The sequence below is a fragment of the Toxorhynchites rutilus genome, chromosome 2 (assembly GCF_029784135.1).
Source record: "Toxorhynchites rutilus septentrionalis strain SRP chromosome 2, ASM2978413v1, whole genome shotgun sequence".
NCBI lineage: Eukaryota > Metazoa > Arthropoda > Insecta > Diptera > Culicidae > Toxorhynchites > Toxorhynchites rutilus.
This window is the reverse complement of record NC_073745.1, coordinates 106,121,442-106,137,814: the sequence shown is the minus strand read 5'-3', so window position 1 is coordinate 106,137,814 and position 16,373 is coordinate 106,121,442. Positions and strand designations below refer to the sequence as shown.

The window sequence follows — 16,373 nt, the reverse complement described above, 5'->3', positions numbered from 1 at the left end:
CTTATGCCATTTACCTTTCTTTTCTTCATCGGCAAAAACCACGATATCCCCTACCTTTATAGGTTTAGTCTTCTCCAACCATTTATTTCTTTTAGTTAGGGTTGGGAGGTATTCTTTTATCCACCGATTCCAATATCCCTTAACAATTGATTGCGCTCTTTTCCAGTGTTGACGAGTTGCTTCTGCTTTGGAAACGTCGTCGATCGTAATGACAGCTTCACCAGCGCAACCTAACAGAAAGTGATTAGGAGTTAAAACCTCATCGTCTTCTGTATCTAAAGGAATATGCGTTAACGGGCGATTGTTAATGAGGAATTCAACTTCGGTTAGTATGGTTCTAAGTTCATACTCTGGTATGGTTTCTTGTTTTTGAGGTAAAAGGCTTTTAACTTCTCTCACCATTCTTTCCCATACTCCACCGAAATGCGGTGAAGCGGGAGGATTAAAATGCCATTTGACTCCGTCGTCTGATAGCCTTCTAAGAATTTTCTCAAATTCGTTTCTTGCTCCAATGAAATTAGTTCCATTGTCGCTGAACAACTCTTGCACTTTACCTCTACGATATTGTAAATTTCGGAAACATATAATAAAAGAGTCTGAGCTCATATCTTGTGCTAATTCGAGATGTACTGCTCTTGTTGTCATACAAGTAAACAAACATCCCCAACGTTTTTCAGTGCGTCTTCCAATAGACACGCCATAAGGGCCGAAATAATCTGTGCCTGTATACGTGAATGGCTTACAATATGGTGTAGTTCTAGAACGTGGTAGGGCTGCCATCATTGGAGGAATTGGCTCCGCAGACATATTTTTACAAAATTGGCACTTCCTTCTAACTGTCTTAATAGCAACTCTGATGTTTGTTATCCAGAATTTTTGTCGCACTGCCGCTATGGCAGTCTCCAGGTTTTTATGTCGATATTTTTCGTGATAATGACGTAATATCAAAGTGCTCACATAATGCTTGTAGGACAGAATGATAGGTGTTCTGGCTGAAGTTGGTAAACAGTTAGCGTTCTCAATACGTCCCTTTGATCTCATTATTCCATCCGTGCAAATTTCCGGGCTAAGTGCTCGAATTTCACTTCCCTTATGAATTTTCATTTTATTTTGTAAGAGTTCCATTTCTTTGGGATATGACTCCCATTGAGCCTTATATATTAAAACGAGCTCAGCATAATCCAGGTCCTCCTTGTCAATATTTTTATTGAAGCTTTGGTTCCTGCATTTTGATTTCAGCCAATCGATATATTTGAATGCAATTGCAACAGAACGCTTCAATCTCACAAAATCCGAACACCAATTTATGTGAATGCTTTTCAGACCACTAAACTCTTTCGCTTGAATAGTGTGCAGTGGTCTTAATTCTTCGTCAGTGTCGCTTCTCTGAACTTCATTTGGCCAGTTTTCTTCATTATCATATAAGAACTGTGGGCCTGTAAACCAGATTGAATTACTATTTGATAATTTCGTAGCTTCATCCGCTGGATTATTCCTACTATTCACCCATTTCCACTGGTTTACGTATGTGGTTTCTAATATTTCTCCTATCCGTAAGGCAACAAACTGTTTGTACTTGCGTGGTTCTGAACGAATCCATGCTAATACAGTTTTGGAATCTGACCAAAATACTACTCTATCTATTGATAGACGTAGCTCGTTTTTTACTGTCTTAGCCAATCTGCTTCCTAATACAGCGGCTTGTAATTCGAGTCGTGGTATGGAAAGCATTTTAGTTGGTGCGACTCTTGCCTTGGCAGCCACGATATTGACATCAATGTGTGACTCATATACACTCCTTAAGTATACTGCTGCTGCATAAGCATTCTCAGATGCATCAACGAAGACATGTAGTTCTCGTTCTTTTGGGTGAGAAGAATTGGCATATGAACGTGGTATTCTTATTGCTCTTGCTTCTTCCAGTTTTGTGTGCCAGTTCTCCCATTTTTTCTTTAGTGCTGGGTTTAATTGTTCATCCCATGTTACTCCACTTTTCCAGAGCTCCTGCATTAGAATTCGAGATTGAATTGTTATATGTGATAATAAACCAAGTGGATCGTAAACACTCATGCTTTGTGAAAGCAGTTTTCGTTTCGTAAACTCCTGTGTAACAGGAATATCCACCTTGTAGCGAATAAAATCCTTTTTTGTATCCCAATACACTCCGAGTACTTTTTCATATGATTCCTCAAATTTTCCTAATAAGTCTTCTTTAACTTCCGTTCTATTTTCTTCCGGGATTTGTCCCAATAGCTCATTACTGTTGGATATAAAATTTCTGATATTGAAGTGCCCATATTTGTGAATGGTAATAACTTCGTTCACAATTTTTGAGGCATTTTCTAAATCGTCGAAACTATCTAGGTAGTCATCCACGTAATAGTTGTTTTGAATGGCCTCTACTGCCTGAAGATGACTTTCTCTGAATTTCTCAGCATTTGTGTTTTTAACAAACTGTGCGCATGCGGGCGAGCAGGTAGCTCCAAAGGTCATCACTTGCATCACATACACGTCGGGATCTTCGTCAAAGTTTTCCCTAAATAAAAACCTTTGGGCATTTTGATCTTCCTTTCTTATTTTAACTTGATGAAACATTTCTTTGATGTCTCCAGTTATCGCAAATTTTCCTTCTCTAAATCGTATTAACACTCCAAATAGCGACGTCGTTGCATCCGGGCCTTGTAATAAATTCGTGTTTAGGGACTCTCCCTTAACCTTAGCAGCGGCATCAAAAACAAGCCGTGGCTTTATGGGCTGTTTATTTAGGTTCACAACTGTAAAGTGCGGTAAGTAAAATATTTTTGGATCACGTTGCTGCTGTTCTGTGGGAGTGAGTTTTCTAGCGTATCCCTTGGTTTCATATTCCTTTATTTTCTCAACATACCATTTACGTAGACATTGATTTTTACGCATTTTTGATTCTTGACCACGTAGTCTGTTCATGGCTGATTGATAGCTATGCGGAAATTGTACATCCTCCTGTTTCCAAAGCAGCCCAATTTCATAACTTCCTTCTTCATATTTCAAAGTGGAATTCATGATATCAATCGATCTTTTTTCATCGTTAGACATCAAGGTTTTTACAGGTACTTTTATCCCGAAATCTTCTAGGCTAAAATAATTTTCCATCATTTTATTGAAATAATCTGATGAATCAATTTCGTCGTTCATCAGCACGTGTCCTTTCAATTTTTTATGTTCGTTAGTTTGCCCGAACAAAACCCATCCGAGTTTAGTGTTCTGTGCGACTGGTTCATTAAATTTACCTGATCGCGTCTCCCTACCGCTTATCAAAAACGAATGCGGTAAACCTAACAGTATTTTTGGCATAGCATTTTCATATCCTTCGAGAGTTATATCTTCTAAGTGATTGTATTCTCGTCGTAATTCATGAATATTCATTGACTGTGAGGGAAGAGATAATTCCGACACAGTCCTCAAATTATGTATGTTATAACGTTGATTATTGCATCCTTGTATACTTAGGGAAATTTCTTCACTATCTAGTTCTTGCTGAGTTTCGCCATTAGTCCAAACCAGCGTTAAGGGGTTGTTACGCCCTTGTGTTCCAAGTTTATTTTTAATATCAGCGTGAATCAAACTTACTGATGACCCAGGGTCTAAAAATGCGAAAGTTTTAATTTCCTTTTTTCCGCAGCCCAATGTAACTGGAAGGATTTGATACAGTATTTTGTTCTCTTTATTTACATGACAATTAACGCTTTCTGTATTATTAAGGTTAGCATCTCTCTGAGTTGCTCTATGCAGTAATGCGTGGTGTCTAAGTTTGCATCCATCGATTCCACAAGGCTTTGCGATCCTGCAATCTTTTGCCATGTGGTTTGTATAATTACAACATGCTAAACATAGCCTGTGTTTAAAAATAAAATCACTCCTTTGTTGAACGTTCATATTTTTAAAAATTGAACATTCTGATGTCTTATGCTCGTTTCGGCATGCGAAACACTTTGGTAGGCGCTTCGGCCTATATTTTTGTTCCTTTACAGCATGTGTATTCAGATATCCGCTCTTATGAGGTTTTTCTTTCCTCTCCGACTGTAGCATCGTGGCCAACTCTTCTTGAGGTTTTAACCAATTATAAAGGTCCTCTAGCGTCGGTATAAATGGATCAATTATATCTCTTGTTTTCTTTGTATCAGCTACAAACTTGATCCATTGATGATGCAAGTCGTTTGGAAGTTTTAAAACTAAATCACGAATCAATCTAGGATCATTGAGATATTCATCGTGTTTTAGTATTTTTATATTTGTCACGAAACAATCAAGCGATGTTACAAAATCAATCATTGTTTGGGGTGATCCAAAATGTGGATTCCTCGCATTTAGCATTTCCTTCAATAAATTCGAATAAATGGTTTCGGGATTTCCGAACCGTAGATTTAGTTTTTCCATTATTTTTGGAACATTAGCTTTATCGATTAAAAGAGCGCTCACTAATTTCAGCGCGTCTCCTTTGAGATATTTCTGTAAACGATTTATATTTTCTAAATCGGAAAAGTTTCCTTGAAGGGTAGTTTCTTCGAACGTTATTTTAAATCTAGGCCATATCTTATATGACCCATCAAAATAGGGGAGGTCTAAGAGAGATTGCCGGTGTAACAGTCTATTTGAATCAGGGGTTTCTTCTCTACCCTCGTTCTTAATTTTAAGAGTTTCTACTAGAGCCCGCATAGATTCTCTATGGATATTCATCATCTCTTCTATTGGTGTTGGTTGTGTTTTTTGAAGTCTTAACAATTCGTTCTCTATGGTCTTGCATTTGGGGCATATCCATCTTTCTGTTTGTTTAGGTTTTTTATTTAGGCCTGCGCATGTCAAATGGAACCATCGGTCACATTCATCGCACGCGACTAAATCGTCCCTAGAATCAGGCTCATTGCACAAGCGGCAATTGCCATTCTTATTCCTAATGAATTGATAAGACATGACTAAACTAAAATGGAAAAATCACACCTTTTTTGTTGATCCGGTCCTATCTCCGTCTTTCCGTGTTGGTGCTTGGGCGATTCTCTCTTTGTCCTGGGAGGCCTTCTGGCTCGGATGTTGTTGTCACCTCTGGTGGTGCTACTGCTGGTGCTGCTGCGTCTACTGCTGCTTAAGGTTTTTGCTGGTTAATTCACTTATATTTGTCTCCGTTTGAAAGGAACACTTTTGGCATCCACTGCCGGTTTCTTAATCAATTCACAATGTTTATTTCGGTTGAAAGAAACACTTTTGGCATCCACTGCCGATTGAAGAGTTCGCAAATTATCTTTGAAAAAGACTTTTTATTCGCGATTAACACTGTTGGCATCCACTGCCGATAAATTTTCGCGAATTATCACTTCTCGCATCCACTGCTGAGAAGAGTTCGCGAGTTAACTTTGAAAAAGACTTTTTATTCGCGATTAACACTGTTGGCATCCACTGCCGATAAATTTTCGCGAATTATCACTTCTCGCATCCACTGCTGAGAAGAGTTCGCGAGTTAACTTTGAAAAAGACTTTTTATTCGCGATTAACACTGTTGGCATCCACTGCCGATAAATTTTCGCGAATTATCACTTCTCGCATCCACTGCTGAGAAGAGTTCGCGAGTTAACTTTGAAAAAGACTTTTTATTCGCGATTAACACTGTTGGCATCCACTGCCGATAAATTTTCGCGAATTATCACTTCTCGCATCCACTGCCGAGAAGAGTTTCACTTTTGGCATCCACTGCTATTTGAAGAGTTCGCGAATTAACTTTGAAAAAGACTTTTTATTCGCGATTAACACTGTTGGCATCCACTGCCGATAAATTTTCGCGAATTATCACTTCTCGCATCCACTGCTGAGAAGAGTTCGCGAGTTAACTTTGAAAAAGACTTTTTATTCGCGATTAACACTGTTGGCATCCACTGCCGATAAATTTTCGCGAATTATCACTTCTCGCATCCACTGCTGAGAAGAGTTCGCGAGTTAACTTTGAAAAAGACTTTTTATTCGCGATTAACACTGTTGGCATCCACTGCCGATAAATTTTCGCGAATTATCACTTCTCGCATCCACTGCCGAGAAGAGTTTCACTTTTTTCCACTTTGGAAATCTTCACTGCTCCTCTCTGGAGCCACCATGAAAAATTTCTCTATTGAAAGAAAAATTTTAACGCTTTCGCGTGAGTTCTGTTACAATACTAAATAATTTATTCAAAAGTTTCACAATATATACATGGTTCCTTAAACTAAGATTGACGAGGAACATCTCCTCTCTCTCTCTTGAAAACCGATAACATATCGGTTTCGTTTAGATCATCTACTTTCCTTGTCCCTTCTTCTAGCGTATGGTAACGTGCAGTCTGAGACGGCTGCACTACCCTAAGAAAATACCTTAAGTTTATAGCACCTCGTCGGTGCGCCTATCTTATTCTTGGATTTCCCCTTTCCATCCTTCGCTCTAAATAACATCCTTTTATTTTATTACACCCTGCTGGTGTATCTGGCTGAGCGCAGCTAGGGATGGAAAAGGGTAATAAAAATGCATCCTAAATGATGCATGCATTAAATTGTTTACCGGACGCTATTTAAATATTCGTCCATTCTGAATTTATGACCGGCAATAATTTCGAACTACAAGCGTTTTCTAGCCTAACAAAACACTTGAGCTCTTACATCTTTTAATTGCCTTACATTGGTCCTTTCTAAACGTTTCTATACCTCGCTTGGAGGTCTTTTCTAAATATAATCTCAAATATTGCTTATCTTATGGATCTGTAACTCGATCCGCGATAAGCCTCAGCTGTCCGTAACATCAAGTGACCCTTAATGAATAGTTAGTAAACAAGGACTCGATTTATATAGTTTTGTTGATAAACTTGGTGTACATATTTCGACGCAAAAGAGCACTGTAGCTTGGAATAGTTCCTGTTAGCTCGCTTGGATAGTCAGCAATACAATTAATTATAATGATTCACTATTCATTCACAAATACAACAAAATATATAAAGCAATAGCAAATATGTGTAATGAAATGGTTTTGTATCACAACCACACATAAAAATCTTTCTGATATCATATGAATGTTTGCACGGGTCGAATGTCCCGTTGCGGTAGTCAGATTACATATTACATATATTTCTCAGTAAAAAACTAACAAGAGAGGAGTAAGCACCGAAAAATACATTCGATGTATGTTTTAAGAAAAGTAGTGAATGCAAATTATATTGTAACAATTTAATTTGCAAGAAAATTTTGACTAATAGCTTAAAATGGGTTATTTGACCGCTCGTGGTAGTTTTAGTATTAAAAACAATTTTTGTATGATATTTTTTCACTACCTGCAAAACAAGTTTTTCATTCAAATGGAATACTAATTTGATACGGAAATGTTGATTTTCATTCATAATTTCAATTTTAAAAACGTGTTCATTCTGCCTTATTCTTTGACGCTCCCCTAAATAAACGAATCTCAATGCCGTCAACACAAGTTGCTTTAAACCAGAGACGTACTGTACGAGGGTTTAGAGAAACATAACTTAACGAAAAAATTGCTGTTTGCTTGCTGGACCATGGCTCCAGGCCAGTGGAGAGGAAGCCGTGCCGTTGAAGATGCCGAAATGTTCTTATTCCCTTTCATCGTGGAGGGGAAGGAACAAGGATATTCTTGACTGATCCATTGTTCAGACGCTAGATCTTGAAAAATAGTTCGGCATCTTTTAGGTAGCAGAAGAGCGCTGCTACTCTCGCTGAATCGTTTCTCAAGATGTCTCTCACACTCCCGCTGATTCCATGAAGATTTCGCAGATCATCAAATTTCGGGCAACCACTCAAGAACGCTCGACGGAGTTGTGGATTTGACAGTGATCGCAGAGTAGATGAAAAGGTCCTCTATTGAATCCGTGTGAGACCGAGCAGTGACCGGTCCTCAATCTGCACAGGATTCGTTGTTCTCTTATTCTTTTCACATCGTCAAATCTGACAATCGAGCCCTTGACTTTTCTGAGGAACTGCAAACCACCTTTCGGTTCAAAAGGTGCGGAAAGAGTTGGTGATCCACAACTGCACGTCGTCAAGTGGCACATCCCAAGTGAAAAACGGTTCGGTGCGACCGATTCCGGCAAACCGGTCGGCTTCATTCCCTGCGAAGCCGTTGTGTCCTGGGACCCACATGAGCACAGTCCTATGGGTGTCACCCACTGTTCTTCTGAGGGCAGTGGGTGACACCCATAGGACTGTGCTCATGTGGGTCATCCGCGTAGACAAACACGAAGACATCCCCAGCAGGACCTGGAACAGGCTATTCATGGCGACGATAAAGAGGGTGACGGCAAGAACAGAACCTTGAGGTACTTCTGTTTCCTCTTGGAAAACTTGGGAGCTAATGTTACCAATTTTTACCTCAAAGGTTCGGTGTGTGGCGAAGTTCTTGATGAAGTGCAGTAGTTTACCGTCAACGCCCCAATCTGCCAGAGTTTTCAGCACTAACGGGATCCATGTTCTGTTGTATGCCTTCTCCAGGTTCAGTGCTATCATCTCCATGTGCTGACGGTTCCTGTTGGCTTCGGTTATCACGTCTCCGAGGGTCGCGAAGTTGTTGGTGTCCATACCCGGTCAGAAGCCGAACTGTCGATAGTCCAAATTCCCATTTTCGGTTAAAAAGGTGTCCAGGCGTCTGTTCGCCATTCTTTTCAGGATCTTGGATGAACACGAGATTAAGGAAAATGGACGGTAGCCTTTCACGTTGTTGCTGCTTTGATCGGCCTAAGGTATAGGTATTACTAGGCTGTGTCTCCAACCCTCGGGGAACTCGTGTGTTCTCCACAGATCGTTAAAGATGCTGAGAAGGGTGGACTATCCGAGCTGGGACAGCTGGTTTTCGTTGATAGACTAGAAAAAATCCCTAGATAGCAAGAAGTCGGAGGATGTTTGAAAAGTTGTCCAGTCAGCTTTTTCTGCGAGTCGGGAGTGGCGGCGGGCCGTTGTAGCTGATGGTTATCGGGTGATGGTCGCTGCCATGAAGATCGTCGTCTTTGTTCCACCTTAACCTACCCACCAAGTTGAAACTAGCTGCTGAATGAATGACTGTGTTGCTGGTACCTCTACGGAAAGTATCAGTGTCGTCATTTAAGACCGAGAGCTCGAACACCTCCAAAGGGTCGGCGATGATATTCCCCCTGACGTCTGGTGTTTGCATTCCCCAGTTGCGGTGATGAGCATTGAAGTCCCCCAAGATGATTCTTGGTGCTCCAAGCCTGCTAACGCCTCAAGCAGCTTCCGTCGTAGTTTCGGGATTGTGCCACATGGCAGGTATATACAAATGATGGTCACCGGAATCGGGGCCTCGATTCGGGCTGCTATTACTGGCATGTCAGTGGATATTTGTTTTCGCGAATGGGAAATGTTTCTCTGGACACCCAAAGCAACGGAGTGTTGCAGAACGGAGCCCCGCTTGGTGTGCCAGTGGAATTTACCCCCGATAATGTTCTGTATATTTGTTGGGAAAACTCGGTTTATCTCTTGGAGTGCGATGATGGACGCGCACAGCTCTCGGTCAAGAATCTCCAGCTCTCCCAAGTTGTTGTACAGCCCATTGATGTTCCATTGCAGAGTGAGGTTGGTGGATGTGTTGGTGGACATACTTTCCTGCTGATGGACGGTGTGGTGGGGAATCAGAGGTGTAATGGTACTGGATGCGACGATTCCCGGTGGAACTCCACCGACAATAACAGGTTGGCTAGCCATTCTACAGGTTCGTTGGGGAGCTAGAAGTATCGAACATCTCGGCTGCGTCTCCATTCATCATAGATATCGGCATTGGACCTCGCTTCAACTAGCATAGGCGAAGCAGACCTGACATGAGCTTCCAGTGGAGTGGTTGTGGTGGCCGACTTAGCCCTGGCGGCGAGACGAGCGGATCTTCGGTGGATTGGGACATCAACTGTGGATGGTGTTGTGTCGGCAGCTTGAAGGATCGCAGTGGTACGATCCACGGTTCTTTAAAAATGAGCCGCGGATCTCAAAAGAACGACTCTTGAATGAACCACGACTCAAAAAAAACCCCACGGTTCTTTTATGAGGCCCATCAATATGGGTATCAAATGAAAGGGCTTGACTAGTAGAACACATTTATGAAAAATGCAAATTCAAAATGGCCGCCCCCCCAAAATGGCGAAATATGTATTTTCTTTCAAAACTCCATCAATATGGGCATCTAATGAAAGGGCTTGACTAGTAGAACAACTTATTTATATTAAATGGAAATCCAAGATGGCGGCCGTAATAAAATGACAAACTATTTTATTTTGTCAAAACCCCATCAAAGCTTGACTAGTAGAACCAAGAGATTGATAAGATGGCCGCCTTTCTGTAGCCAGCATAGAAACTCATGAGCATAGAAATCATAACCTGAAACTGAAACTAAAAATGAAGTGCTCCGCGCGATCCTGTAGCATTGATTTTAATTGCAAATCGCCAAGAAAGCTTCCGGGTGGATATAAAACCATCGCTTGTCAAAGGAAACTATCCAACGTAATCAAATATAAACATATAAGACTCCAAACAGTAAATAATACGTGAGTCCCCTTATTTGCATTGGTTGGGATAGGGTTTCCTTAGTGCACCCGTGGCCGAGTGGTTAGCGTCTCACATTATCATGCCGGGTGTTCGGGTTCGATTCCCGTTCTGGCCGGGGGATTTTTCGTCAAAGAAATTTCCTTCGACTTTGCACTGTGGTCACGCGTATTCACGAATTTGCCCCTCGGAATACATTCAAGGCGTGTTATTTGACTTAAGAAATCTTAACTAAGTATTAACAAATGACGCTAGTTAATGCATACGTTGAGACGGCAAAAGTTCCACAGGGAACGTTAACGCCATCCAAGAAGAAGAAGAGGGATAGGGTTTCCAGAGCCCCGAGTAGAACACAGTTATTTATGTAAAATGGAAATCCAAGATGGCGGCCGTTATAAAATGACAAACTACATATTTTGTCAAAACCCCATCAACATGGGTGGAGGTTTGACAAAAAGGACTTGACTAGTAGAACACAGTTATTTATGAAAAACGTGAATCCAAAATAGCGACCCTTACAAAATGGCAGACTACATTCCTTCTGAAAACCCGATCATATAGGTATCAGATGAAAGGGCTTGACTAGTAGACCACAGTTACTTATGCTAAATCCAACTACAAGATGGCCAGTTACTTTTTTCATGCAACTCCCGCATGTGGGTATCGAATAAAATGTGTTGACTAATATAATACAGTTAATGATGGAAATCTTCCATTCGAAACATTTTAAAAATGTTTGGGATATAAAACGGGTAGAAAACTATGTCGTTATCGAAAACAGCTATAGTCTCTCGACTGATAATTCGACATGATCAACATTATATGGATCAAGAGAAATCAGTTCTAGTGATTGTAAAAAAGCTCTGTAATGGATTGATTTCGGAGCTATTTTTACAAATCTTGAGTCAGACGAATTAGTAGCCTAACCAATACTGCTAGATCCTCGCTTCAAGCAGCAAGGTTTTAGGGATAACAGAAAGTACAACTATGCACGCCAGTCGTTGATAAGGACGCTAAAAATGACATCCATGGAATACACGCGTACGAAATCGCCCACAAATCTTTGGTGATGAAGCGCGGTCATCTGCATAGGAGGAGTTTGATACATTGGTTGGCAAACTTCGATCATCACATGATGTAAAAGCTGCTGCAATATCTATCGTGGATAAATATTTAGCGGAACCACATTTGCTGAGAATAAACTTTTGAATGACCCTTTGCTTTGGTGGAATGAAAGAAAGCTTATCTTTGCGCGGCACACACACCATTGATGATTGAACAGGTGGCTCACTTGATCACGCGTCGCCTCTGATCATTTGATGTCAAAATATCACCATATGGTTGCTTTTCAAAGCCTTGATAAACAATAAAAGTTGCTGTTCGAATTTTCAAAAGCTTGGCCCAATATGGGTTAATGTTACATTTGATGTGACGGATTGTTCTTGATGTTCTTGAGTATTATAATATTGTATGATCATGGAAATCATCGATCAATTCTTAAAATTAGGTATTAATATTGCAAAATTGAAATTAATATTTGTAATTAACGGATCGTATTTGAATCTAGCAGATTGTTTGGCGGATCTCTAAAATGTTATAGTTACGTTGATAGTTGGACTTTTAGTAAGAAAAAACTGAATTGTATGTAGTACACATTATTCACTTATCCAGTTCCTAACAAGATGTTAAATTTCCAGCTTTGAAGTGTTCAGTCGATAAAGCTCCCAAGCCCACTTGTTTTTTTCCTGTCCACGACAACATCGTTATTATCTATAACATCTTGCAATTATTGGGGTAATTTCTTAATTTTATCCGTTGTTTATTGGCGAGAGCTTCCAAGTAATTTTTGATAGTTATTATGCTTGTGGATACCTTTTAAATTAATCAATCTGTTATGCTACCTAGAAATTTGAACAAAAATTTTACATGCTTCCTTTTTTCTCCATGTTTTCAGACTTAAGAAAACCTCTTCGTCGTAGAAATAAAATATACCCAGAGAAAGCGCCCGCACCTGTCGAGAACGGCACCTCGCGTGTAACCAGATCGGCCACATCACCCGTGAAGAGCGTTGTCAAACCAACCGCAATAATCTCACCCAGTACAAAACGAAAACCACCACCACCGGCACCTTCACCAGCAGCAGAAGCGGATCAAAACGTACCAGCGCCGGAGCGACCAAGCAAACGACAGAAGGTAACCACACCGGATCGTGAGTCAACTCATCCACCCACGATAAAGGAGGAGATCAAACAGCCATCGCCAGTTTCGATACCTGTGGTGGAAGCGGAAAAAGAAAAAGTCCAACAAGCTGAAACATATACTGCAAAAAGTGGCAAGGAACCACCCCAAGAGAAGGAGTCGGGAGAGAATCCGGTCGAAGAGGAACTTATTCTACCGGAACCGCAAGAAAGGACATCGTTGTTGAAATACAATAAATCTTATGAGAAGGATTCTTCTCCGGCAGGAAGTGACAGTGGTATTGAAAATGAAGGATCTGAGTTGAGCAAGGTGCCCTTGTTACCGCCAACGCGAGAAGACGACACTGAACCTCAAATTGAACAAGAGGAGACTGTTGAAAGCATTCCAGTAGAACCTATTAGTACGGAAACGGAACTAGAGGGGTCAGCAACAAAAAATAATACTCAAGCAGAGGCAATTTGTCCTGACAAAGAAGTGGTAAAGAAGAAGACTGAAATCAAACGTATTATAAAATGTGCAAAATGTGTGATGTGCTTTAAGAAAGAGTTGTCGTACAAAAAACATTTAATGAATTATCACGGCATCGATCTGAGTAACATTGCGCACTTTCTTTCGAATCTGCAAACTCTGGACGAAGGAATCCAGGACGGAGACGAACGGAGTGTGACGGAAGAGTATGAAGAATTCCAGTTGGCAACAAGTGCCAACAATAAGCAAAATGCAACCGAAAAGTCTGATGACAATGAGAGAAATCAAACACAGAGAAACGGAGGAGAGCTGGCAGTGGAAGCTGTTACAAAAATCGGACAACAGGAAGCGTCTTCCACGCCGAGTCCTACCACTTTGCAGATGTATCCGGAGGTTAAATTATCGACCAGTAACCCCAAACCTCGGGCTGGTCGCCGCCGCAAGGAAAAGTTAATTCCGATCAATTCAAATGCTGACATGAAGATAAAGCACGAATATAATTTAGCAATGGTTCAATCAGAAGAATCCGTTAGTAGCTCCTCACAATCATCCCAGCCATTGCTAAACGACATGTATGTGGTAACATATCTTGAACAGGTGGTTATGATGGCGGGAAATGTTAGTGCTAACACAAACGGAATGCTCGGGCTGCCAGACTCGAACAAGCCCACCCAATCCTTAGACCCGCTGTCATTTGAAGGTACTAGCAGACTAAACCCTTACGAACGTTCAAAAATCATCGACGGAGGAACGGATGACAAACAGCATTACACGTGCAGCATTTGTGACCAAGAATTCGAGCAACTTCAGGTTGCCCAAGACCACGTTAATTTCTTCCATAGAGACGTGAAGCGGCGTAGTTGTCCACATTGTGGTCGAACGTTCACTCAAACCGGTGATTTGACACGACATGTTCGAATTCACACTGGAATACGGCCATTCAAATGCCCGTTCGAGGACTGCAAGTATGCTTTCATATCATCCGGAGATCTGCACAAACACGTCCGCCGCCACAATCAGACGATAAACCCAATCCCTAAGCCTCACGTTTGCCCCAAGTGTGGAAAAGATTTCGAGCGCGGATATGATCTGAAAAGACACAGTTCCATGCACGCCAAGGACGACCCAAATTTTCAGGGCTTCAACTGTGAACTATGTGGCAAAGTGTTCGCTAGAAAGGATCAGTGCCGGGCGCACACCTTCCGACACGTCGGTTATAAACCGCACAAATGCAAATATTGCGACAAGTGCTTCTCGGATGCAAGCAACTATGCGAAACATGTGAAAGTGCATGAGCTGGATGGTGTGCTGCTTTACTGTCATTATTGCAGTAAATCCTTCAAGAATAAAATGGCCATTTCAAAACATGTACTTCCCTGCAAATACAAAACGCTTGCTGCCTCGAGTAAAAAGCAAGCAAAGAAACGAACCTCGACGGGACAATCCCTGAATGTCCACAGCGCATCTCTAGGATACTCCAATAGTGGTGTCAAAGCTAGCGATGCACCCAGAGAAACAGAAGCAGAAGCAGCAGCAATAGCGTTATAAGTGTACTTCCTACATGCAAGAGACCAATTCTCGAAACCCCGCCCTGTTAGATTTAAACGCAGGAGCTGACTACTTAATGTATAGATTGTCCCAATAGCCCAATAAGTGTGGTACGGAATGTTTTCTTCAGTACATGTTGATCTTAGTTCATTGGCGCATTCTTCACTTCGAAGTACGAAACATTGATATCAATATTTAGGTGGTTCGCATACGGTACTATTGGAACCATACAAATGGCATATTTATTACCTTCCAATGTAATTTACGTTAGGGATTATGATGATATGATCAGCAGTGAAACATGTGGATATTCATAAGATGAGAATTTTTTACGATATTTTTTTGGTAGTGGATAATGTACACGATTGAGCTCTTCGGAGTGCAAACTCTTTTCCGATAGTTTTTATTGATAGGTTATTTTACAGTTATAGAAACAAACTGTAGTGGTATTTTTATTTTTTTTTCTCATTGGGATGAGTAATTTCACATTGGTGAAAGCACAATAGCAGTGGATAATAATGGTATTGAAAATGATTTGCTTATCAAGGACAACACGTTAAGTTTACACTTGTTGCAATTCCGTAGGAAGCAAAATGAGAGAAGATATAAAAAAAAATCAAATAGCACTACGTAAATATGGTAAAATTTGTAGTAATATACACACATGATGAATTAGAAACAACACATGTTCCTCAAATAATTCCACCAGAAAGCCTTATCAACGAAGAATATCACAGCGTTTCAATCGGACTGACAAATTTTTGACAAAAAAAAACTTTTCGATATGACAGTAGATCTCGACGTTTCATGCAATTTGAAGACATTTGATATCAAATTTTTTTTTCGATAACCCCGATTTCCTTATTCCCCTCTTGAGTGATTTTTCGGTTTTCAAACAACTCAAACGTTGACGGCTGTGCGACACTAGTAAATGAAGTCCGATTGAGCTGAAGGTCACTGTCCGCGCGCAACCGATCAGAAGTTTCGGATACCTAAAACATTTGAATTTGAAGTACATTCATAACATACAAACATAACGCGAACTACATTTATTTTCTCGACGTACAAATACCGACGATATATTTTCGACCTCTCTTCTCTTTTTCTGATCTGCTGATAATCAGCTGTTCCTGGTCTGTAACAGCGAATACTCGATCAAAGCAATAACAAAAAAATCCTGTTCTCCAGAGAGACTTAATATCGTGAGTTATAGCTCAACATGGAACAGACCAAGTGTGAGTAAAAAAATACACAATATCACTTGGCTATTTTGGATCGCGTTCACTCGGGATGTTCAAAATTATTTCGGCACGAACAGTCATTTTTTCCCATACATTTTCCTATTGGCACTCTAATATACATATAACATTTCGGCTGAAAAGTCTAGATGGTGCTTCTTGCAAAAATCTACTTGACTATGACAAAGCACCATCTTTCAATGGATAAGTGTCAAAATTTGACAGCAATCGGTCAATTGGTTCGTGAGTTACAGCATTGAGAGTGAAGCAACTTTTGTTATTATGAAAAAAAAAAATTGAAAAATCCGAATTTCGTGTGTAGTTACATGAACTGGGCATCGAATGGCTTCCGCATCCACCGTATTCTCCAGAT

At 40.6% G+C, this 16,373-nt stretch overlaps 1 protein-coding gene across 1 annotated transcript in view; it reads left to right on the top strand.

The window, feature by feature from the left end:
• The window catches only part of LOC129766023 (uncharacterized), a 54,481-nt gene extending 39,019 nt beyond the window's left edge, over positions 1-15,462 (top strand). The window contains exon 7 of the mRNA XM_055766483.1: positions 12,502-15,462. Within this exon, the coding sequence (XP_055622458.1) occupies positions 12,502-14,762 (2,261 nt within the window). The 3' untranslated portion in view covers positions 14,763-15,462. The remainder of the gene's footprint in view (positions 1-12,501) is intronic.
• The last annotated feature ends 911 nt before the right edge of the window (positions 15,463-16,373 follow it).